We start from the raw sequence: 27,029 nt of genomic DNA, 5'->3' as shown, positions 1-27,029 counted from the left end.
CTATATTACTGGGAGAGACACACACAGCTCACATCCAGCCTATATTACTGGGAGAGACACACAGGGCTCACATCCAGCCTATATTACTGGGAGAGACACACAGACCTCACATCCAGCCTATATTACTGGGAGAGACACACAGACCTCACATCCAGCCTATATTACCGGGGGAGATACACAGACCTCACATCCAGTCTATATTACTGGGAGAGACACACAGAGCTCACATCCAGCCTATATTACTGGGAGAGACATACAGAGCTCACATCCAGCCTATATTACTGGGAGAGACACACAGACCTCACATCCAGCCTATATTACCGGGGGAGATACACAGACCTCACATCCAGTCTATATTACTGGGAGAGACACACAGAGCTCACATCCAGCCTATATTACTGGGGGAGATACACAGACCTCACATCCAGTCTATATTACTGGGAGAGACACACAGAGCTCACATCCAGCCTATATTACTGGGAGAGACGTACAGAGCTCCCATCCAGCCTATAATACTGTGAGAGACACACAGACCTCACATCCAGTCTATATTTCTGGGAGAGACACACAGAGCTCACATCCAGCCTATATTACTGGGAGAGACACACAGGGCTCACATCCAGCCTATATTAGTAGGAGAGACACACAGAGCTCACATCCAGCCTATATTAGTAGGAGAGACACACAGACCTCACATCCAGCCTATATTACTGGGAGAGACACACAGAGCTCACATCCAGCCTATATTACTGGGAAAAACACACAGAGCTCACATCCAGCCTATATTACTGGGAGAGACACACAGACCTCACATCCAGCCTATATTACTGGGAGAGACATACAGAGCTCACATCCAGCCTATATTACTGGGAGAGACACACAGACCTCACATCCAGCCTATATTACTGGGAGAGACACACAGACCTCACATCCAGTCTATATTACTGGGAGAGACACACAGATGTGAGTGCAGCCTATATTACTGGGAGAGACACACACAGCTCACATCCAGCCTATATTACTGGGAGAGACACACAGGGCTCACATCCAGCCTATATTAGTAGGAGAGACACACAGACCTCACATCCAGCCTATATTACTGGGAGAGACACACAGACCTCACATCCAGCCTATATTATTGGGAGTGACACACAGGCCTCACATCCAGCCTATATTACTGGGAGAGACACACAGACCTCACATCCAGCCTATATTACTGGGGGAGATACACAGATCTCACATCCAGCCTATATTACTGGGGGAGATACACTGACCTCACATCCAGTCTATATTACTGGGAGAGACACACAGAGCTCACATCCAGCCTATATTACTGGAGAGACACACAGACCTCACATCCAGCCTATATTACTGGGAGAGACACACAGAGCTCACATCCAGCCTATATTACTGGGAAAAACACACAGAGCTCACATCCAGCCTATATTACTGAGAGAGACACACAGACCTCACATCCAGCCTATATTACTGGAGAGACACACAGAGCTCACATCCAACCTATATTACTGGAAGAGACACAGAGCTCACATCCAGCCTATATTACTAAGAGACACACACAGAGCTCACATCCAGCCTATATTACTGGGAGAGACACACACAGATCTCACATCCAGCCTATATTACTGGCAGAGACACACAGAGCTCACATCCAGCCTATATTACTGGGAGAGACGCACAGAGCTCACATCCAGCCTATATTACTGGGAGAGACACACAGACCTCACATCCAGCCTATATTACTGGAGAGACACACAGACCTCACATCCAGCCTATATTACTGGGAGAGACACACAGACCTCACATCCAGCCTATATTACTGGGAGAGACACACAGAGCTCACATCCAGCCTATATTACTGGAGAGACACACAGAGCTCACATCCAGCCTATATTACTGGGAGAGACACACAGACCTCACATCCAGCCTATATTACTGGGAGAGACACACAGAGCTCACATCCAGCCTATATTACTGGGAGAGACACACAGAGCTCACATCCAGCCTATATTACTGGGAGAGACACACAGGCCTCACATCCAGCCTATATTACTGGGAGAGACACACAGACCTCACATCCCGCCTATATTACTGGGAGAGACACACAGACCTCACATCCAGCCTATTTTACTGGGAGAGACACACAGAGCCTATATTACTGGGAGAGACACACAGAGCCTATATTACTGGGAGAGAAACACAGAGCTCACATCCAGCCTATATTACTGGGAGAGACACACACAGAGCTCACATCCAGCCTATATTACTGGGAGAGACACACACAGACCTCACATCCAGCCTATATTACTAAGAGACACACACAGAGCTCACATCCAGCCTATATTACTGGGAGAGACACACAGACCTCACATCCAGCCTATATTACTGGGAGAGACACACAGACCTCACATCCAGCCTATATTACTGGGAGAGACACACAGACCTCACATCCAGCCTATATTACTGGGAGAGACACACAGAGCTCACATCCAGCCTATATTACTGGGAGAGACACACAGACCTCACATCCAGCCTATATTACTGGGAGAGACACACAGAGCTCACATCTAGCCTATATTACTGGGAGAGACACACAGACCTCACATCCAGCCTATATTACTGGGAGAGACACACAGAGCTCACATCCAGCCTATATTACTGGGAGAGACACACAGAGCTCACATCCAGCCTATATTACTGGGAGAGACACACAGAGCTCACATCCAGGATATATTACTGGGAGAGACACACAGACCTCACATCCAGCCTATATTACTGGGAGAGACACACAGAGCTCACATCCAGCCTATATTAGGGGATGTGGGGGTGCAGTTGAATGCCCCCGTGCCTATTAAGTGAAAGCTTCTGTGATGTCCAGTGATATTTAGTATATAAATATAATAATGAGTTTTCTATATAGTGGAAGTGATACAATGTTCACAGGTTCATTAAAAAAAAAAGTTAAGAAAAAAGTTTTAAAAATGTAAAAAAATAAAATAAAAATTCTAATCCCCCCCCTTTTTTTTAGTTAACAAAGAAATGTAATAAGACCAAAAAAACACATATTTGGTATGAAGATGTGCAGAAAAGTCCGATCTATGAAAATATAAAATTAATTAGCTTTACCTTCTATCTAAATATTCAAGTTTGGTATCATCGTCATCGTACGCACCAGGAGAATCATATTACCAGGTCAGTTTTACTGCTGATTAAATGCAAACCCCCCCCACCCCCCAAAAAAACGATAAAACAGTTGTTAAATTCCCATCTCCATAGACTTCAATAGGCAGCAGTAATGTGCTCCCTTAGTGAGTTGGTGGTCCGTCTAATTTTAGGCAGGTTGGATTTTAGCAACTTTTTAGAGTAGATGGGGAGTTTAGGAGGTGGTGAGAGGAGAAGTGGCTCATAAGTGGAGAAAGATGCGGCTCATAAGCGGAGAAAGAATCGGCTCATAAGCGGAGAAAGACGCGGCTCATAAGCGGAGAAAGACGCGGCTCATAAGCAGAGAAAGACGCGGCTCATAACCGGAGAAAGACGCGGATCATAAGCGGAGAAAGACGCGGATCATAAGCGGAGAAAGACACGGTTCATAAGTGGAGAAAGAAGCTGTTCATAAGCGGAGAAAGATGCGGCTCATAAGCGGAGAAAGACGCGGCTCATAAGCGGAGAAAGACGCGGCTCATAAGCGGAGAAAGACGCGGCTCATAACCGGAGAAAGACGCGGATCATAAGCGGAGAAAGACGCGGATCATAAGCGGAGAAAGACACGGTTCATAAGTGGAGAAAGAAGCTGCTCATAAGCGGAGAAAGACGCGGCTCATAAGTGGAAAAAGAAGCGGCTCATAAGTGGAAAAAGAAGCGGCTCATAAGTGGAAAAATAAGCGGCTCATAAGTGGAAAAAGAAGCAGCTCATAAGTAGAGAAAGAAGCAGGTTTATCCGATCCTGATATATTACAGATTTTCTTAGTTCGGCTTGAACTACTTATTTTGTTGACAAATCAGTGACCACAAAACTGACCCAATACCACATGAGTGCATCGGCTGGGGGCTCCTGTGAGACGCTGCATCATAAAAAAAAAAAAAGTAGGGAACTCCATCTTTGGGTCTCCCGTCTATTTTCTACAGGTTGAGAACCCCTTTAATTGGGAAAATAATTAGTTTTCTCATGTGCCTTCACAGAAGATCATCATAAGAGGAAGAGTTCAGCTCCGCCACCTTCAGCAAAAAAAAAATTCAGCTCATTTGACATTTTTGATTTTGAAGACCTCAGCATCTCCTTACACGTTGCACATTTCTATAGGTGACCCTCTCACCGCTGCGTTTATACACAGCCACCTCTACTTATAAGACAGATTGCCGCACTCACAGTTGCATCAAGAGCCCACCATTACTTAAAAGAGGACTCCAATTTTTGTCCTTTAGGGACCCAGCGTCAAAACTAACCCCTTAAGTGCTGGTCAGAAATGTACAGATCTACTGGAGCGGTGGTCAGGTGGCAAGAGTGTGTGGCATCTAAGAAACCGTGTCCAAGCAGAAAGTTCTACCTTAAGGGGTTTTCCATGCTTAAAAAAAAAATATCTTAGAAAGGGAATCTGTCAGGCGATTTTGTAGTACATTACTAATATGATCTTCAAATAGGGCTTGAGGAGACCCTTTCAGGATAAGTTTTATTGCTCTACCTTATCCTGTTATCTTGTTGTAAACGCTGTAGAACTGCATATTCATTGCTTCCCCCTCCCAGTGCACTCACTATCACTGCTGAGAGGTGGCAGGGGGTATGGGGGGGGGTGTTACTATTAATGATGCCAGCACTGAGAGGTGGGAGCAGTGAATATGCAGTCTGTATTTACATATGCTTGAATAACTAGTAGTCACACTGAATTCTATGGAGCTTACAACAAGATAACAGGAATAGGGAGAGCAATAAAAGTTACTGATTCTGAAAGGTCTCCTTAAGTCATATAATTAGTATTGTTCTACAAAATCACCTGACAGATTCCCAAAAAACAAACCCCACAAACATGGATGTGAATCCGGTCTCACTTGGCGACAGTTCCTGATCAAAGCATTCCCTCTGTCCCCATGCCCAAAGTGCTGGTTGTGGAGGGGGCTGGCCGACTGCTCACAATAGCTATGCCAGCCCCCTTCTCCATCATGGTCGATGGATAGACAATCAAGGCTGCTGGCTTAGCTACTGAAAAAAGCGGCTACGGAGCCTCCATTTTCTGTCACTGCATCTGCACCCCTGGCGGAAAAGGGTAGAGCTTCAGGTGTTCCGTATAAACCCAACATTCCAAACCAGACTACTCCCCCTATCAGCATCCGCGGACAGCATCATATCAGAGTGCTGGGAAGTAGGGGCGCAAGGTTTAAGAACCTCTTTGAGTGCCCCCTATTACTAGTCAAACTACTGTATTTTCTCTTTTTAAATCACAATAACAACCAAAACCATCCAAGCTGTACGCTGCTTCCAGTCCGAGCATTCAATTCCGGGGCCGCTCATTGCCTTCATGTATATGCACTGCTTTCTGTCGCTGTCTATGGGTCTATCGTATTATAAAAATAAATAAAAAAATTGGCGGAGGGTCCCCCCATATTATGATATCCAGAACAGATAAAGCCATGGCTACAAGCTGCAGCCCGCAGCCGTGCGCTTATCTTGGCTGTGTATCAAAATAGGAACTTTTTTTTTTTAATTATTTATTTAAAATAATAATAAAAAAAAAACCAACACACAACAGTGTGTGGTTCCGCCCTGTTTTGATACCAAGCCAAGATAAAGTCGACAGCTGGGTGCTCGTATTTTCAGGCTGGGGAGACTCATGCTTATTGGCCTCCCTTTAGCCTAAAGATAGCAGCCAGCAGCTACCCAGAATTGTCGCATTCATCATATGCGACAGTCCCAGCACCTTACCTGGCTGTTACCGATTGCCCTGGTGCAATGCCAATCTGGGTAATAAGGGGCTTATGTCAGCTGCCAGCTGTCATTAAGCCCTAATTAGTAATGAGAGGTGTCTATGAGACCCACCATTACTAATCTGTAAGTGAAAAGAAATAAAGAATGAAAAAATCCTTTATTTGAAATAAAAGGATAAAAAAAAAAAAAACAAACAAACAAACATTCTCTTTTACCCCTTTATTAACTTAAAAAATACCCCTGCACGTCAGACGTAATCCACACAAGGTCCCAAGACGATTCCAGCTCTACTACATCTGAAGCTCACGGCAAGAGCCATAGAACATGACTGCCCACTGTGAGCTTCAGACAGACTGATCAGAGGTAACGTCAATCAGTTTATTTGCGGTCACAGGTGGAGGGCCGTGGGAACCACCAGCTGTGACTGCAACTAACCTGAGTGACGCCATCGATGATCGCGGGCTCACTCAGTCTCTGCTTGAGCCACACAGCGTGCGGTCATGTCCTATGGCCCCTAGGTGTGAATTCAGTTGTAGCAGAACGGAAATAGTCGTGGGACCTTGTGTGCATTACGTCAGACCTGCAGGAGTGTTTTTGGGGTTAATAAATTGATGAAAGTGTGCTTTTTTGCCTTTTATTTCAAATAAAGGATTTTTTCGGTGTTAGTCTTTATTTCTTTTCACTTACAGATCAGTAATGGGGGTGTCTAAGAGTCTCCCCATCACTAATTTAGGGCTTAGTGACCGCTGGGGACTTATTAACCCCTAATTACCCCAACTGCTATTGCACCAGGGCAATCGGGAAGAGCCGGGTGAAGTGTCGGAATTGTCACATCTAATGGTTGCTGTAATTCCGAGCGATTGCAGGCTGCTGTTTTTAGGCTGAGGCAGACCAATGGGCTTGGGTCTCCCCAGCCTGAGAATAACAGCCCCCAGCTGTTGGGCTTTATCATGGCTAGGTATCTAAATTGAGGGGGACCATACACTGTTTTATTAAAATTATTTCAAGAATAAAGAAAAAAAGAAAAAAAAAAAAGCCGCATGTGGTTTCTCTTATTTTGTTACACAGCCAAGATAAGCGCATGGCTGGGGCTGCAGCCATTTTTTTTTTCTGTGCTGTGTATCATAATATTGTTTTATTTATTTTCATACCACGATAGAGACTCGCAGACAGTGCCTGTGATTGGGACAGCCTTTGACTGCAACCATAGTGTGGGGTCACGTCTGACTGCAATCAATCGCAGATGCCAGGGTGACCATGGGGGGCAGGCAAAGCCGTGCATATGGATGAGCAATAATGAGTGGCCCCGAAAGTGAATGAGCGAAGCAGGAGCAGTGTAAAGCCACGCCGAAGACTCGATAAGTATGAAGCCTTTGCTTCATTCTTATTATTATTATTACTTCCTGAGTGCTGGATCCGGGTTTTTAGCCGGAATTCCCTGAGAATTCCGGACCCGACACTCGGTTACATTTGAAACAGAACGGATCCGGACTTTTATAGTCTAGTCTGGGTCCAGCTACCACTAGTTATGAGTATCGAGCACCTACCATGCTCGGGTGCTCAGTACTCGTAACTAGTTATGAGCGGGCACTACCATGCTCGGGTGCTCAGTACTCGTAACTAGTGATGAGTGGGCACTACCATGCTCAGGTGCTCAGTACTGGTAACTAGTGATGAGCCGGCACTACCATGCTCGAGTGCTCAGTACTGGTAACTAGTGATGAGCGGGCACTACCATGCTCGGGTGCTCAGTACTCGTAACTAGTGATGAGCGGGCACTACCATGCTCGGGTGCTCAGGACTCGTAACTAGTGAGCACTACCATGAGTTACCAGTACCGAGCATGGTAGTGCCCGCTCATCACTAGTTACGAGTACAGAGCACCTGAGCATGGTAGTGCCCACTCATCACTAGTTACGAGTACAGAGCACCTGAGCATGGTAGTGCCCGCTCATCACTAGTTACCAGTACTGAGCACCCGAGCATGGTAGTGCCCACTCATCACTAGTTACGAGTACAGAGCACCCGAGCATGGTAGTGCCCACTCATCACTAGTTACCAGTACTGAGCACCCGAGCATGGTAGTGCTCGCTCATCACTAGTTACGAGTACAGAGCACCCAAGCATGATAGTGCCCGCTCATCACTAGTTACGAGTACAGAGCACCCGAGCATGGTAGTGCCCACTCATCACTAGTTACGAGTACAGAGCACCTGAGCATGGTAGTGCCCGCTCATCACTAGTTACGAGTACAGAGCACCCGAGCATGGTAGTGCTCGCTCATCACTAGTTACGAGTACTGAGCACCCGAGCATGGTAGTGCCCGCTCATCACTAGTTACGAGTACAGAGCACCTGAGCATGGTAGTGCCCGCTCATCACTAGTTACGAGTACAGAGCACCCGAGCATGGTAGTGCCCGCTCATCACTAGTTACCAGTACAGAGCACCCGAGCATGGTAGTGCCCGCTCATCACTAGTTAACATCTTGGAAGTATATAAATGTATACGGGTGTGATGTTATGACTCCTTAGGATTAAAACAAAAGCAAAATCTAGAAATTAGCTTTTACCTGATTAGTAAGAGACTTTAGATCGGATGATAGATATTACCTCCTCCAGGCAGGAATAACAATGACACCCTGAATGCAGTAACTGAGCACAGTGTTAGCAAGAAGGGCTTGACATGGCGCTATGTCACGGCTTATACTCCAGTCACATCCAAAGCTGCAGGCAAAACTTTGCTAGAGATAAAACCCAACCGCATTGCGAGGGTGACAGTATCCACCATCATCCCGGCTGAGCGTAAGCTTTGGATGTGACTAGAGTGCAGAACATGACGCTCCATGTTGGGTCTCCACTGCCGTGATCTGGGGCTCAGGATGGACATTTAGGATTGGCGTCCTCCCTTCCGATACACCAGGGTTGGGTACACGCGATTTCACAATACAGCGGCACACGTGGCCGCGGCGGAGCGGCTGACTTACTTGTATGTTCTTTTCACAGTCTGTCTGGTGGTGCAGCATCAGCTCGCTCTCCAGAAGGAACCGCTTGCCACATTTATCGCAAATCCTCATGCGACTGTGGGTGACGTTCATGTGCTTTTCCAGATACCACCTATTATTAAAAACCCTAGGGCACTTCTTACAGGGAAAATGCTGCTTCTCGTCAAATTTGGCCTTTTGTCCCAAAGCATCTTGCCCTTTCTTCTTCCGCCTCCCACCGCCTCCTCGGTTACGCGACCCTTTTCCATCTTTCCTTAACATGGTGGACTCGTTTTCGCTGGGCGACTTGCTCCCGTCTTCCGGGGAGTTTTCATCTTTGGCTGTCTCTGCTGAGTCATCATTGTCCTTTTCCTCCTCCTCCTCCTCTTCTTCCTCTTCCTCCTCCTCGTGGGGTTCTTCTAGGTCGTCTTCTTCGCTCGGCAAGATGTCATCGTCCTCGTCCTCCAGCATGTCAAGAAAGTCCTCCTCCTCGTCTAGGACACCTTCTTCTTCATCGTTCTCGTCATCTCCGTCTTCTTCCGATCCCCGGTCGTCCCCATCGGATCGGTCTAGGACAGCTACTGGGTCGGTCGGACCGCCCTTCCCCTCAGTTCCTTTCGAAACATTTAGTGTCTGGTTATTTAGGTTGACCTCTACGATGATCTGCTCTCGGTTGTAGGCCTCTTGGCTCTCAATGTCCTCTTCAGAGTCAGCCCCTTCGATTTTACAGATCCGGGCCCCACTCCTTTCCTCATCCTTGAAATACTGCTTGGGTGACGTGGCGGCATTCGGCATATGTCCTTTACTTACACTGTCCTCTACTCGAACAGAGTAGGGATCGTTTCCCTCGCGGGCGTAAATTTTTGTCGGAGGTGCGTCCACCTCTTGTTTGATTTCCCTATAGAACTGGGGCTGCATGACCGCGCTGGGTTCATTCCTATTGTCCTCTGTGTCCAAAACATCATTAGCCAAGGCCAGGTTCAACGACCTGCTGTGAATGAGCTCCTGGCACGACGTGACGATCTCATTCATCTGCAAGACGGCGGCTGCGTTTAACACGTCCTGTACGTTGCAGCCATTGACTAATAGCTTAGATGTGTAGATGAAGTTGAGGATCTGCTGGAAACCTCGGGACGTCAAGGCTTCCAGGGACAGTTCCACCCGTTGTAGCTGCTTGTTCTGGGTGAAGAGAGAATGGAAGAATTGGCTGTACGCTGCGAGAACGCCCTTGTGAGCCGGGAAGGTGCTCTTCTGCTGGACCAGTACAATATCCACATCACAGAGGTCGGGCTGGAACAGACGTTGTTCGTTGAGTCTGTCCATCAAACAGGTGAAGTGAAGAGCCACATCTTCCACCAGAGAATACTCCGTGGAGGGGTAGTCCGTTGTCTTCTCCACTATCAACTGCGGAAAGACAAGAAAAAGAAAATTAATGAAAGAAAAGGAATGACCAGGAAACAATTGGTCCCTGATGGACTCATCTAAACCAGTGGGACCTTCTTAGACATGGTCAACGCTCTACGTAGACAACAGTTCTTAATGGGAACCTATCAAAATGTCTCTATCCCCAAAGTGCCACCACTTCTTGATAGCTCTCGTCTTACCGTTTCCTTAGTGACCTCTGACGATGTGCCATGTTGATAAAAAATTGTTTAATCCCCGCTTGCGCCATTTGCTAGTCAAGGAGATGGAGACGCTCCAGAGTCATATCTAACTGGCCCAAATTATTCCTGCCTAACATGGCTGTAACGCTGCATCCCTGCACTCCTTGCTCTCCTGCAGGGACGCCCTTTAACTCTCCGACACGGCCTAGTCCTTCCACGCTGCCGATGTCCCTGCCTCTCCTCCACATGAACGGCTCCTCCTCCCGGAGTCTGTACTTGATTCACTGGACCTCCGGGAGTTCTCCTAAGGAGTGCGCAGCTGTCCCTCTCTTAAAAGATCCAGCATACCAATCCTAGGAAGTGTCTCTCAGCCTATCGCTGAAAGGCACTGGGAATTTAAGGCAAACTCCCACTAGGGGAGGTGCCTGTTCAACACCATTAGTCCTGTTAATCAGTTGAGTTCTTTTTTTAGTCAGTTGTCAGGTCACCCGTCCTGTCCTGCCTGTACCTGGTTACCAGCCCGCCCTGCCTGTTGGCACCCGGTTCCAGTCCTGTCCTGCCTATACCCGGTCTCAGGCAGTCCTGCCTATTGGCACCTGGTTCCTGTCCTGCCTGTACCTGGTTACCAGCCCGCCCTGCCTGTTGGCACCCGGTTCCAGTCTTGTCCTGCCTGTACCTGGTCCCAGCCCGTCCTGCCTATTGGCACCTGGTTCCTGTCCTGTCCTGCCTGTACCTAGTTATCAGCCCGCCCAGCCCTGCTGGCACCCAGTTCCAATAGTGTCCTGCAGTGCCTGGCTACCAGCAAGTCCTGCCTGCTAGCATCTGGTTCCAGTCCTGTCCTGCCTGTCCCTGGTCCCAGCCCGTCCTGCCTGTTGGCACCTGGTTCCTGTCCTGCCTGTACCTGGTTACCAGCCCGCCCAACCCTGCTGGCACCCGGTTCCAGTCCTGTCCTGCCTGTACTTGGTCCCAGCCCGTCCTGCCTGTTGGCTTCTGGTCCCGTCCTGCCTGTTGGCACCTGGGTCCAGCCTGTCCCGCCCATACCTGCTGCCTCTCTGTCCTGCCTTGTTGGTACTAGTGAATTTGCCTATCTATCCTGTCCTGTTGGTGCTAGAGACTCTGCCCGTCCGTCCTGCCTGTGCTGTCTACTTTGAGCCCCCCTGGTGGTCCCTGTCTGTACTGGAGACTCAGTCCCGTCTGCTCCTGTGTCCGCCCCTGTCCTGGAGGTCAGCTGCCACAGTCCCGATCCTCTACCCCACGTTGGGGTAGGTGCGGGGTCTCCCTGTGGTCCGGTGGGTCCACTTCTAGCTCGTTGCAGCACCATCTCTGGCAGTGAGCGTGATTGACATCTCCATAATCTGGACTTGTGACATTGTTCCCTGGACTGAAGGCGGGTATATGGGGTAAACAGTGTGACCTACCCCGGCATAATCTCCACCTCCTGGACTCCATAGACCCAACTACCCAACAGAGCGAGCAGGCATAAAATAATCAACTGGGGCTACTAAGAAAATCTTTGGAGATGGAAGGAGTGACGGGACTTTAGGGGTAAAAACGAGGTTACTCTTGTATGGTGCTTTAGACACCTAGAGTCAACCGATCATCCCAAGATCATTTGGTCTAGTGCAAGTCTATAGATCACCACTGAGCTGGCCGAACAAGGGGATGGCAAAAGCAACCAAGCCTCACTACCAGGCCTCCAGTGGTCTTTTACTGGTGGTCTTTATGTATGGACCCAACAGCAAAGTGACTGACAAACTATTATTATTCCATGTATGTGACCCCCCCCCCCCCCCCCCAAATTATGACTCTTGGTCATAATAAAACCGTACGAGATCTACACATAAACCACCAAGACATCAACCTGCACGGTCATCACTGCCGTATCCGAGAGAGAAGGCAGACCTTTTTTTTTACAATTTTTGTACGAAGGGAACAACATAAGTGCAGCTCAATCCTAAGGGGGTCGAGCAGCTATTTAGGGTTTGGCACACATCTGGCCCGACACCCACCGAGCAATGTTATATTAACCAGAGAATGACCTCCGTGTAGGAAACTACTCCCATCCTCCAGCCCAACCACTGACCCGGAGGAAGGCAGGGGTCCTGCTGAGCCGGAGGCAGGGGTCCAGCTGAGCCGGAGGCAGGGGTCCAGCTGACCCGGAGGAAGGCAGGGGTCCAGCTGAGCCGGAGGCAGGGGTCCAGCTGACCCAGAGGAAGGCAGGGGTCCAGCTGAGCCGGAGGAAGGCAGAGGTCCAGCTGAGCCGGAGGCAGGGGTCCAGCTGACCCGGAGGAAGGCAGGGGTCCAGCTGAGCCGGAGGCAGGGGTCCAGCTGACCCGGAGGAAGGCAGGGGTCCAGCTGAGCCGGAGGCAGGGGTCCAGCTGAGCCGGAGGCAGAGGAGAGGACTTGGAGGGCATACACATAACATAGAAGCCGCCATTCGTGCGGAGGTTTGGCCTATCCAGCATTGCTCTTTGCAGGTGACAAATAGTATCCAACGTGGCCGCACTTGTATAAATTTCCAATAGGTCGTGAGTCCGACACCAGCACCGCGAGCATCACATTATAGCTGTGTATAGTATACAGATACTTGAGAATGAAAAAATGTGACTGACTCACAACCAAAATGCACAAAAACGAGTCAAAAGCTGCAGACGGTCACCACAGAGTCCAACCCCATCCAATATACAAAGTGTAATCTGCATCTAACACAAAGAATGTTCTCCAGAAATATGGTAAAATCCAGATAATGCATTCTGCCATGTATGGACACCATGCATTACTTAGGGTACTTTCACACATCCGGTTTAAGCCCTGCGGCTCAATCCGGCTGTGAAAACTATACAACGGATGCGGCGAAAACACCGCATCCTTTGCATAAGTTTTTACATGCGGCCCGTCCGGTTTTTTCCGGTTGCGGCATGCTACTGAGCATGCGCAGTGGAAAAAAACGCATGCGGTGACCGGATGCGGGTTTTTCCGCATCGCGCCGCATCCGGCCTCCATAGGTATGCATTGAAAAATGCGCCGCAGTGGCCGGATGCGGCGCGATGCGGTGTTTTTTGCCGGAGCAAAAAACGTTGCAGGGTACGTTCGATCCGGCCGCGGCATCGGCTAAATCTGCCGCATGCGGCCAAAACCGGACCGAACGCAAGCCCCTGCGGCACAATACGGCACTAATGTAAGTCTATGCAAAAAAACCCGCAACCGGCGTTACAAAAGCCGGTTGCGTTTTTTCTGCAGAACGCCGTATTGTGCCGCAGAGCAAAAATCCGGATGTGTGAAAGTAGCCTTATCCTGTATTATACTCCAGAGCTGCACTCACTATTCTCCTGGTCCTGTCACTGTGTACATACATTACATTACTGATCCTGTACTGATCCTAAGTTACCTCCTGTATTATACTCCAGAGCTGCACTCACTATTCTGCTGGTGCAGTCACTGTGTACATACATTACATTACTGATCCTGTACTGATCCTGAGTTACATCCTGTATTATACTCCAGAGCTGCACTCACTATTCTGCTGGAGCAGTCACTGTGTACATACATTACTGATCCTGAGTTACCTCCTGTATTATACTCCAGAGCTGCACTCATTATTCTGCTGGAGCAGTCACTGTGTACATACATTACTGATCCTAAGTTACCTCCTGTATTATACTCCAGAGCTGCACTCGCTATTCTGCTGGTGCAGTCACTGTATACATACATTACTGATCCTGTGCTGATCCTAAGTTACCTCCTGTATTATACTCCAGAGCTGCACTCACTATTCTGCTGGTGCAGTCACTGTGTACATACATTACTAATCCTGAGTTACCTCCTGTATTATACTCCAGAGCTGCACTCATTATTCTGCTGGAGCAGTCACTGTGTACATACATTACTGATCCTAAGTTACCTCCTGTATTATACTCCAGAGCTGCACTCGCTATTCTGCTGGTGCAGTCACTGTATACATACATTACTGATCCTGTGCTGATCCTAAGTTACCTCCTGTATTATACTCCAGAGCTGCACTCACTATTCTGCTGGTGCAGTCACTGTGTACATACATTACTGATCCTGAGTTACCTCCTGTATTATACTCCAGAGCTGCACTCACTATTCTGCTGGTGCAGTCACTGTGTACATACATTACTTATCCTGTATTATGCTCCAGAGCTGCACTCACCATTCTGCTGGTGCAGTCACTGTGTACATACATTACTGATCCTGAGTTACCTCCTGTATTATCCTCCAGAGCTGCACTCACCATTCTGCTGGTGCAGTCTCTTGTACATGCATTATTTGTACTGATGCGGAGTTACATGCTGTATTATTTATTTTGTCACCACTTTACATGCTGCTCTGCAGGTTTATTAGGCGTCTGATATAAGCCGCGCTCATCACAGTTCACGGATTTCATTTTGCTATTTAACAAGCCATTTGCTTTTATTACTGCAGAGAACAAAGCTTCTCCCTCCGTCCTCCGACACTTCATCTCCCTGCACTGTTCTAATTAGAGGCCTCGGTCATCAGGTCACCAGTGTAAGAGGAGAGCATTCATCAGAAGTTACACTGGAGGACGGCGGTTCATGGAGAAGAGCAGGGAGGGAGCGACTGCTCCGGAGGCGCAGCACAAAAATTCTGCAACACAGAAACAACGTAAGAATCACAGAACAAAGTAAATGGCAGCACAAAAGAGATAAAAGTAGAGATTCTAGGGTCAGAGACTGCACTAAAAGGTGCCCTAAATCCCAAAGGCCAAGGAAGCCCCCCGATATCTGTCCCCAGAGCATAAAGACGCCCCAGCCAAGAGTAAAGAAAATCTAAAATCTTGATAATTTCCTAAAGAAAAGTGTTGAAACTTTTTACTATACTTTAAATTATCAAGATCTCTGCTTGCTGTCAATATAGGAGAACAAAAAAGGAAAGAATATCACTGCTGAAGAGGAGAACCTGCACTGATCCACTGGAACAAAACCTCAGCTGTGTGAACAGGACGAGATTTGCTCATCTCTACAGACAATCCGGACACTGTGCGGCCCCGCAGGACTGGTGGTGGTCTATCAGCGGCAGCCAAGTAAAATGCCCCCCTTTTCTTTTTATTTGCAGGGGTGTTTAATCAATCAGAAACATTCCTTCCTTACTAAAGTCCTTGACCGCGAGGTCATTCCGCATTACTGCTCCGGCGTTATATAACATGCAGGACCGGAGGGCTGCAGCGAAAACACGAGAACGATCCGGAAAAATAACCATCTTCTGTACTGTAAGGACGCCACCGTACAAGAACCACCCGTGGATTCTATCCCCAACCTCATTATCTCTCTCCCATGCTTTATACTGCAGCTCTGCTCCAGCGGAGGGCAGCTTTGATAAGTGACTCCTCATTAGGCCTAATTCAGACATTAGTTTTTAACGTATCAAACACGCACCCTCTATAGACTATGGGGCTGTTCACATGTCGATGAAAGTACAAGTCGATGGGTCTGTAATAATCATGGATGACATCTGCGTGCCATGCGATTTTTGTTGTTTTTTTTTAAATCTTAAAAATCTGATCCAAAAAAAGGATGAAAAGCTCATCCAAAATACGGATGGAAACATGGATCAAAATACGAACAGAAACCGGATCCAAAACACTGATGGAAACCCGATCCAAAATACGGACGGAAACCCGATCCAAAATACGGACGGAAACCCGATCCAAAATACGGACGGAAACCCGATCCAAAATACGGACGGAAACCCGATCCAAAATACGGACGGAAACCCGATCCAAAATACGAACGGAAACCCGATCCAAAATACGGACGGAAACCCGATCCAAAATACGGACGGAAACCCGATCCAAAATACGAACGGAAACCCGATCCAAAATACGGACGGAAACCCGATCCAAAATACGGACGGAAACCCGATCCAAAATACGGACGGAAACCCGATCCAAAATACGGAGGGAAACCCGATCCAAAATACGGAGGGAAACCCGATCCAAAATACGGACGGAAACCTGATCCAAAATACGGACGGAAACCTGATCCAAAATACGGACGGAAACCTGATCCAAAATACGGACAAAAATCTGACCCAAAATACGGACAAAAATCTGACCCAAAATACGGACAAGAACCTGACCCAAAATACGGACAAAAACCTGACCCAAAATACGGACAAAAACCTGACCCAAAATACGGACAAAAACCTGACCCAAAATACGGACAAAAACCTGACCCAAAATACGGACGGAAACCTGACCCAAAATACGGACAAAAACCTGACCCAAAATACGGACAAAAATCTGACCCAAAATACGGACAAGAACCTGACCCAAAATACGGACAAAAACCTGACCCAAAATACGGACAAAAACCTGACCCAAAATACGGACAAAAACCTGACCCAAAATACGGACAAAAACCTGACCCAAAATACGGACAAAAACCTGACCCAAAATACGGACGGAAACCTGACCCAAAATACGGACAAAAACCTGACCCAAAATACGGACAAAAACCTGACCCAAAATACGGACAAAAACCTGACCCAAAATACGGACAAAAATCTGATCCAACATACAGACAAAAATCTGATCCAAAATACAGACAAAAGTTGCAGAGAAAACTGATGAAAAACAATCCTTTTTCAGACAGACACAGACGTGAAAAAAAAACCCCTGAAGTTTGGACGAGGCCTCGGCTGCACCCAACCTCACATTTCATTTCAGCTTATCAGGCCTCATTCAATGCATTTCAGGCAAGAAAAGAAAAACGGACCTTACACATCAGTGTTCTGGATCAGATTCATCCATGAGGCATTCATTTTATTAGCAATCAAAAAAATAAATAATCCGAAGGGTTTCCTTCCCATCCGAAAGTAAAAACAGACGGCACTCAGATGACTTCAGAGCGCTATTCATTTTTTGACAGATCCATTCAGTTGAATGGGGGATTATTTTCTGCTATTGGATGAAAAAAAAAACCAACTGATGTGTGTCTGGTGTTGTGGTCAGAAAAAAAAAAAAAAGTATGAAGGAGGAAGAGAGAGAAAAAGGAAGAAGGAAGAAGAGAGAGAGAAAAAGGAAGAAGGAGGAAGAGAGAGAAAAAGGAAGAAGGAGGAAGAGAGAGAAAAAGGAAGAAGAAGGAGGAAGAGAGAGAAAAAGGAAGAAGAAGGAGGAAGAGAGAGAAAAAGGAAGAAGAAGGAGGAAGAAAGAGAAAAAGGAAGAAGAAGGAGGAAGAGAGAGAAAAAGGAAGAAGAAGGAGGAAGAGAGAGAAAAAGGAAGAAGAAGGAGGAAGAAAGAGAAAAAGGAAGAAGAAGGAGGAAGAGAGAGAAAAAGGAAGAAGGAGGAGGAAGAGAGAGAAAAAGGAAGAAGGAGGAGGAAGAGAGAGAAAAAGGAAGAAGGAGGAAGAAGAGAGAGAAAAAGGAAGAAGGAGGAAGAGAGAGAAAAAGGAAGAAGGAGGAAGAGAGAGAAAAAGGAAGAAGGAGGAAGAGAGAGAAAAAGGAAGAAGGAGGAAGAGAGAGAAAAAGGAAGAAGGAGGAAGAAAGAGAAAAAGGAAGAAGGAGGAAGAGAGAGAGAAAGGAAGAAGGAGGAAGAGAGATAAAAAGGAAGAAGGAGGAAGAGAGAGAAAAAGGAAGAAGGAGGAAGAGAGAGAAAAAGGAAGAAGGAGGAAGAGAGAGAAAAAGGAAGAAGGAGGAAGAGAGAGAGAAAGGAAGAAGGAGGAAGAGAGAGAGAAAGGAAGAAGGAGGAAGAGAGAGAGAAAGGAAGAAGGAGGAAGAGAGAGAGAAAGGAAGAAGGAGGAAGAGAGAGAGAGAAAAAGGAAGAAGGAGGAAGATAGAAAAAAGAAGGAGGAAGAGAGAGAAAAAGGAAGAAGGAGGAAGAGAGAGAAAAAGGAAGACGGAGGAAGAGAGGGAAAAAGGAAGAAGGAGGAAGAGAGAGAAAAAGGAAGAAGAGAAAGGAAGGAGGAGGAAGAGAGAGAGAAAGGAAGGAGGAGGAAAGGATATGTTAACAGACTTGTAGACTATAACGAGTAACTATGTATTCTCTATCTGTGAAAAATGTGTGTGTGAATTGGGCTTAAATGGTGAAGATCAGTTTTAGTGACTACATATGGTCACTGCAGCTCCATTCATTCTCTATGGGGCTGAGAAAAACGCTAAGAACATCTGTTCATACTAGGATCACGGCTTTCGCATGTAATAGAAAGCGAGCCCGGATCACTAAAAGAAAAAAAAAGAGGCTGGTGGTCAGTGATGAATACTGGGGTTTGTATCAATCAATTATTTGAGGGAGGTACATTTTCAGCTTTGTGATCCCGAAGGGAAGAACATGCATATGTTCATATAATTGTGTGATCTGCACATCATCCCCAAATTAATATTGGATAGATAGGTGATGGTATCCATGCCAAGTTTCATCTGTATGGAAGGTAGCATCGTGATAAAAAACATGACCACGATATCTTCCGCCTGGGACCTAAAAAAGGTAAAGATACTCTGAAAGTTGGGGGATCTCATAATTTTCTAGAGACTGAAGCCACATGTCATGAACAGCCGTGTTAGGACTCACCAGATGGGAGGTTTGTGGACGTAACGTGTGTTAATAAAAGCAAAATCCAAATTATGATCCCTGTTCAATGCCAGGAAGATACACTGCTGTGTAGGATTGTTCTACTTTTCATTGGAGTTCTTACTCTATAAACCTATAAGTAATTTTCTTGAGATAACTTTTGTAATTATATATACTGTATTGTTTTGTCCTCTTTATAACTTCTTTTGTATATTTTTATAAACACTGTCTACCTTTTGGATGAAATATCTAAAATGTAATAGCTTCGCTCCTCTAGCTCTATAAATGCATCTCTGAAGCCATACGCTATGATATCAGGAGTCTAATCTACCTATATAAGCGATTGTGGAGCAGGCAGTGACCGCACCGAGGTATATATGTACTCCATGGGTCAGGATTGGCATATATATATATATATATATATATACACACATACATACACCGGGTATAGTATGTATGTGTATATATATATACATACATACATACATACACATATATATATATATATATATATATGTACACATACATACATACATACTATACCCTCACTGTCGGTTCCCCAATAATCGGCCTAGTAGTGAAAGCAGCCGTCACCTCGGCCATCAATCGTCAGTCAATTGCGTACTGACAGTTGGTGGCAGCGGGGTGCTGGCCGTGACGGGGAGCGATGACGATGTCTGTAGAGTAAGGAGCTATAAGGATGTCTGGAATATTAGGCCGCTGCCTTGAAATCTACAGCCTGATTTATCTATAATTTCTAATGTCCAAAATGTCTGTTGCCCATAGCAACCAATCACAGCGCAGCTTTCATTCTTCCAGGGCAGTTTAAGAGATGAAAGCTGCACTCTGATTGGTTGCTATGGGCAGCAAAGAGTATTTTCACCTTAGCAACTAATGTTTAAAAGCTAAAAAAAATGCCCGCATTGGCGGCGTTACGTGTCCCAGGTCCGCGGCTCCAACCCCATGAGAAGGCGACGCTGCCATACTGAGGTCACCAGGCCTCAGGTGGTGTTGCCCATGGCAACCAGTTAGCCTCCTGCTGTCACTAATGGAGGGAGCCATCAGAGCGGTTGCTATGGGCAAGAGATCCATTTTTTGCCGGTTCCGTGTTTATGAACAATGGTTACCTGAAATATAAGCGGAGGCGCAGCGCTGGGCCGAACGTCTGCATAAACCTAGAGACGATACTACCGAGCCAGGGGTGTGCAAACCTGCACCAACCGCCGCCCCCCTATCACCCGAGCAACAATCAGTAACACCCACCATGTAAAAAGCCCCCCCACCTTTCACATAGACTGCCCTGGAAATACAAGCCCCCACAGCTCACAGGTGCACCCCAGTAACTGAGGTGTGCCCCCCGATATTGTGCCAGTTAGTATGCTGCTGCTCCCCCATATCCTACAAGATACCACACAACCCCCTTTTATCATGGAAGTTAGGCTTGGACCCCTGATAGGAGTCCAGCATCCCCCAATATCCCACCTGCATTGTGAACTGAAAACATTTGCCTCCCAGATAGCACCTCGATATTTAGTACCCTAGACCCTCTGACACCCTTTTGATCATAATTGTCACCCTGCATCATCACACTGCACCCTTCTTCATCTTCCCCATCACCATCACTCTGCACCCTTTATCATCATCCCTCTGCACCCTTCCTCATCTTCATCATCATCATCACCACCACTCTGCACCCTTCCCCATCACCATCACTCTGCACCCTTTATCATCATCATCATCACTCTGCACCCTTCCTCATCTTCATCATCATCATCACCACCACTCTGCACCCTTCCCCATCACTCTGCACCCTTTATCATCATCCCTCTGCACCCATCATCACTCTGCACCCATCATCACTCTGCACCCACCATCACTCTGCACCCACCATCACTCTGCACCCACCATCACTCTGCACCCACCATCATCACTTTACACCCATCATCATCACCACTCTGCACCCTTCCCCATCATCACTTTGCACCCATCATCACTCTGCACCCATCATAATCCCTCTGCACCCTTCCTCATCATCACTCTGCACCCATTATCCCTCTGCACCCTTCCTCATCATCATTCTCCACCCATCATCATCACTCTGCACCCATCATCATCACTTTGCACCCATCATCATCATCCCTCTGCACCCATCATCATCATCACTCTGCACCCATCATCATCATCACTCTGCACCCATCATCATCATCATCACTCTGCACCCATCATCATCACTCTGCACCCATCATCATCACTCTGCACCCATCATCATCACTCTGCACTCATCATCATCACTCTGCACTCATCATCATCACTCTGCACTCATCATCATCATCATCACTCTGCACTCATCATCATCCCTCTGCACCCTTCCTCATCATCCCTCTGCACCCTTCCTCATCTTCATCATCATCACCACCACTCTGCACCCTTCCCCATCACCATCACTCTGCATCCTTTATCATCATCCCTCTGCACCCTTCCTCATCATCACTCTGCACCCTTCCTCATCTTCATCATCATCATCACCACCACTCTGCACCCTTCCCCATCACCATCACTCTGCACCCTTTATCATCCCTCTGCACCCATCATCACTCTGCACCCATCATCACTCTGCACCCATCATCATCACTTTACACCCATCATCATCACTCTGCACCCATCATCATCACTCTGCACCCATCATCATCATCACCACTCTGCACCCTTCCCCATCATCACTTTGCACCCATCATCACTCTGCACCCATCATAATCCCTCTGCACCCTTGCTCATCATCACTCTGCACCCATCATCATCATCACTCTGCACCCATTATCCCTCTGCACCCTTCCTCATCATCATTCTCCACCCATCATCATCACTCTGCACCCATCATCATCATCATCACTCTGCACTCATCATCATCATCACTCTGCACCCTTTATCATCATCCCTCTGCACCCTTCCTCATCATCACTCTGAACCCTTCCTCATCATCATCATCACCACCACTCTGCACCCTTCCCCATCACCATCACTCTGCACCCTTTATCATCCCTCTGCACCCATCATCACTCTGCACCCACCATCACTCTGCACCCACCATCACTCTGCACCCACCATCACTCTGCACCCACCATCATCACTTTACACCCATCATCATAACTCTGCACCCATCATCATCATCATCACCACTCTGCACCCTTCCCCATCATCACTTTGCACCCATCATCACTCTGCACCCATCATAATCCCTCTGCACCCTTCCTCATCATCACTCTGCACCCATCATCATCATCACTCTGCACCCATTATCCCTCTGCACCCTTCCTCATCATCATTCTCCACCCATCATCATCACTCTGCACCCATCATCATCATCATCACTCTGCACCCATCATCATCATCATCACTCTGCACCCATCATCATCATCACTCTGCACCCATCATCATCATCACTCTGCACCCATCATCATCATCACTCTGCACCCATCATCATCACTCTGCACCCATCATCATCATTCTGCACCCATCATCATCATTCTGCACCCATCATCATCATTCTGCACCCATCATCATCATCACTCTGCACCCATCATCATCATCACTCTGCACCCATCATCACTCTGCACCCATCATCATCATCACTCTGCACCCATCATCACTCTGCACCCATCATCATCATCATCACTCTGCACCCATCATCATCATCACTCTGCACCCATCATCATCACTCTGCACCCATCATCATCATCATCATCATCACTCTGCACCCATCATCATCACTCTGCACCCATCATCATCATCACTCTGCACCCTTCTTCATCATCACTCTGCACCCTTCTTCATCATCACTCTGCACCCTTCTTCATCATCACTCTGCACCCATCATCATCATCACTCTGCACCCTTCATCATCATCACTCTGCACCCTTCATCATCATCACTCTGCACCCTTCATCATCATCACTCTGCACCCTTCATCATCATCACTCTGCACCCTTCATCATCATCACTCTGCACCCTTCATCATCATCCCCCTGCACCCATCAATCATCCTGCACCCACTATCATCCCCCTGCACCCATCATCCTGCACCCACCATCATCCCCCCTGCACCCACCATCATCCCCCCTGCACCCACCATCATCCCCCTGCACCCACCATCATCCCCCTGCACCCACCATCCTGCACCCACCATCATCCCCCTGCACCCATCAATCATTCTGCACCCATCATCCCCCCTGCACTTACCATCATCCCCCTGCACCCCTCCTCCTCCTGGCTGCCTCCGGGTCCTCCTGCCGCCGCTGACCCTGAAGGAGGCGCACTCTCGGCGCAGGCCGCACACAGGGCAGGCTGCAGGGCTCACCTACCATTTTGCAGTGTGGAGGCGCACAGAGGGTGGGAATGTCGCTGCTGCTCGGGGGGCTCCGTCTGCGGCCCCCCTGCTCTGCTGCTCCGGCCTCTTATTGTCCTACATGCTCTGCCACCGCCGCCGCCGCCGCTCCGCATCCTCCGCCTGCGCCATGTTACATTCCCGGCTCTGCTGTGGGGGGGCTGCCCGGGGCTCACACGCCATTGGTCGGAGCACATCACGTGACAAGGAGCCCAGGCCAGCCCCCCTCCCCTGTGCATTAAAGAGACAATGTAAGGGGGAGGGGCAGAGAGCGGAGACAGAGAGTGACAGGAGGTGAGAAAGAGGGGAGGACTGAGGAGAGTGACAGGAGGAGAGAAAGAGGGGAGGACTGAGGAGAGTGACAGGAGGGGAGGACTGAGGAGAGTGACAGGAGGGGAGGACTGAGGAGACTGACAGGAGGAGAGAAAGAGGGGAGGACTGAGGAGAGTGACAGGAGGGGAGGACTGAGGAGAGTGACAGGAGGGGAGGACTGAGGAGAGTGACAGGAGGAGAGAAAGAGGGGAGGACTGAGGAGAGTGACAGGAGGGGAGGACTGAGGAGAGTGACAGGAGGAGAGAAAGAGGGGAGGACTGAGGAGAGTGACAGGAGGGGAGGACTGAGGAGAGTGACAGGAGGAGAGAAAGAGGGGAGGACTGAGGAGAGTGACAGGAGGGGAGGACTGAGGAGAGTGACAGGAGGAGAGAAAGAGGGGAGGACTGAGCAGAGTGACAGGAGGGGAGGAGAGGAGAGTGACAGGAGGAGAGAAAGAGGGGAGGACTGAGGAGAGTGACAGGAGGGGAGAAAGAGGGGAGGACTGAGGAGAGTGACAGGAGGAGAGAAAGAAGGGAGGACTGAGGAGAGTGACAGGAGGGGAGGACTGAGGAGAGTGACAGGAGGAGAGAAAGAAGGGAGGACTGAGGAGAGTGACAGGAGGGGAGGACTGAGGAGAGTGACAGGAGGAGAGAAAGAGGGGAGGACTGAGGAGAGTGATAGGAGGAGATGACTGAGGAGAATGACAGGAGGAGAGAAAGAGGGGAGGACTGAGGAGAGTGACAGGAGGGGAGGGCTGAGGAGAGTGACAGGAGGAAAGAAAGAGGGGAGGACTGAGGAGAGTGATAGGAGGAGATGACTGAGGAGAGTGACAGGAGGAGAGGACTGAGGAGAGTGACAGAAGGAGGGGAGGACTGAGGAGAGTAACAGGAGGAGAGAAAGAGGGGAGGACTGAGGAGAGTGACAGGAGGAGAGAAAGAGTGGAGGACTGAGGAGAGTGACAGGAGGGGAGGACTGAGGAGAGTGACAGGAGGGGAGGACTGAGGAGAGGACTGAGGAGAGTGACAGGAGCAGAGGACTGAGGAGAATGACAGGAGCAGAGGACTGAGGAGAGTGACAGGAGGAGAGGACTGAGGAGAGTGACAGGAGGGGAGGACTGAGGAGAGTGACAGGAGGAGAGGACTGAGGAGAGTGACAGGAGGAGAGGACTGAGGAGAATGACAGGAGGGGAGGACTGAGGAGAGTGACAGGAGGAGAGCACTGAGGAGAATGACAGGAGGGGAGGACTGAAGAGAGGACTGAGGAGAGTGACAGGAGGACAGAAGGAGGAGAGGACTGAGGAGAGTAACAGGACGAGAGGACTGAGGAGAGTGACAGGAGGGGAGAACTGAGGAGAGTGACAGGAGGAGAGGACTGAGGAGAGTGACAGGAGGAGAGGACTGAGGAGAGTGACAGGAGGAGAGGACTGAGGAGAGTGACAGGAGCAGAGGACTGAGGAGAGTGACAGGAGGAGAGGACTGAGGAGAGTGACAGGAGGAGAGGACTGAGGAGAATGACAGGAGGGGAGGACTGAAGAGAGTGACAGGAGGAGAGGACTGAGGAGAGTAACAGGACGAGAGGACTGAGGAGAGTGACAGGAGGGGAGAACTGAGGAGAGTGACAGGAGGAGAGGACTGAGGAGAGTGACAGGAGGAGAGGACTGAGGAGAGTGACAGGAGGAGAGGACTGAGGAGAGTGACAGGAGGAGAGAAGGAGGGGAGGACTGAGGAGAGTGACAGGAGGGGAGAACTGAGGGGAGTGACAGGAGGAGAGAAGGAGGGGAGGACTGAGGAGAGTGACAGGAGGGGAGGACTGAGGAGAGTGACAGGAGGGGAGAACTGAGGAGAGTGACAGGAGGGGAGAACTGAGGAGAGTGACAGGAGGGGAGAACTGAGGAGAGTGACAGGAGGGGAGAACTGAGGAGAGTGACAGGAGGAGAGGACTGAGGAGAGTGACAGGAGGAGAGGACTGAGGAGAGTGACAGGAGAGGACTGAGGAGAGTGACAGGAGGAGAGGACTGAGGAGAGTGACAGGAGGAGAGAAGGAGGGGAAGACTGAGGAGAGTGACAGGAGGGGAGAACTGAGGGGAGTGACAGGAGGAGAGAAGGAGGGGAGGACTGAGGAGAGTGACAGGAGGGGAGGACTGAGGACAGTGACAGGAGGAGAGAACTGAGGAGAGTGACAGGAGGAGAGGACTGAGGAGAGTGACAGGAGGGGAGAACTGAGGAGAGTTACAGGAGGAGAGAAGGAGGGGAGGACTGAGGAGAGTGACAGGAGGGGAGGACTGAGGAGAGTGACAGGAGGAGAGAAGGAGGGGAGGACTGAGGAGAGTGACAGGAGGAGATGACTGAGGAGAGTGACAGGAGGAGAGGACTGAGGAGAGTGACAGGAGGGGAGGACTGAGGAGAGTGACAGGAGGGGAGGACTGAGGAGCGTGACAGGAGGAGAGAAGGAGGGGAGGACTGAGGAGAGTGACAGGAGGAGATGACTGAGGAGAGTGACAGGAGGGGAGGACTGAGGAGAGTGACAGGAGGAGAGGACTGAGGAGAGTGACAGGAGGAGATGACTGAGGAGAGTGACAGGAGGAGATGACTGAGGAGAGTGACAGGAGGAGAGGACTGAGGAGAGTGACAGGAGGGGAGGACTGAGGAGAGTGACAGGAGGAGAGGACTGAGGAGCGTGACAGGAGGAGAGAAGGAGGGGAGGACTGAGGAGAGTGACAGGAGGAGATGACTGAGGAGAGTGACAGGAGGAGAGGACTGAGGAGAGTGACAGGAGGGGAGGACTGAGGAGAGTGACAGGAGGAGAGGACTGAGGAGAGTGACAGGAGGAGAGGACTGAGGAGAGTGACAGGAGGAGATGACTGAGGAGCGTGACAGGAGGAGAGAAGGAGGGGAGGACTGAGGAGAGTGTCATGAAAATATAATAAGCAGATATGTTTTCATAGTCTCTGGCTCAGGAGTGCCCCCCCTCCCTCCAGAGCCCTGCCAAATTAACAGCCAGGATAAGATTTCCTTGTCAAGAGATGGAACAGATACATTTGAATTAGCTTATCACACCTTCCCCCAGTTCTTCAAAGACCCCCTGTGTAGCCAGAGACCTCCGACTACAATCTGTATACACAGGGGCGGAGTACAAGTTTCCTGCAGGAATATAGCTTGGCTGATCAAGGGGCTGGGGCAGCCGTATTGTCTCCGTTGGGGAAGTATTAATATTGCGAGATACATATGTCCCCCTGATATGGCGGGCATACTGCTGATCTTGAAATTCC

At 48.8% G+C, this 27,029-nt stretch overlaps 1 protein-coding gene across 1 annotated transcript in view; it reads right to left on the bottom strand.

The window, feature by feature from the left end:
• Positions 1–23,605, bottom strand: part of ZBTB47 (zinc finger and BTB domain containing 47) — a 62,650-nt gene extending 39,045 nt beyond the window's left edge. Inside the window, exons 1-2 of the mRNA XM_075315741.1 lie at positions 23,427–23,605; positions 8,920–10,320 (exon numbers count right to left, since the gene is read on the bottom strand). Coding sequence (XP_075171856.1) covers positions 8,920–10,320; positions 23,427–23,429 — 1,404 coding nt within the window. The 5' untranslated portion in view covers positions 23,430–23,605. The remainder of the gene's footprint in view (positions 1–8,919; positions 10,321–23,426) is intronic.
• Between the last annotated feature and the right edge of the window lie 3,424 nt (positions 23,606–27,029).

The sequence above is a fragment of the Anomaloglossus baeobatrachus genome, chromosome 6 (genome assembly GCF_048569485.1).
Source record: "Anomaloglossus baeobatrachus isolate aAnoBae1 chromosome 6, aAnoBae1.hap1, whole genome shotgun sequence".
NCBI lineage: Eukaryota > Metazoa > Chordata > Amphibia > Anura > Aromobatidae > Anomaloglossus > Anomaloglossus baeobatrachus.
The sequence above is the reverse complement of the archived record's forward strand: the minus strand, read 5'-3'. Positions and strand labels throughout refer to the sequence as shown.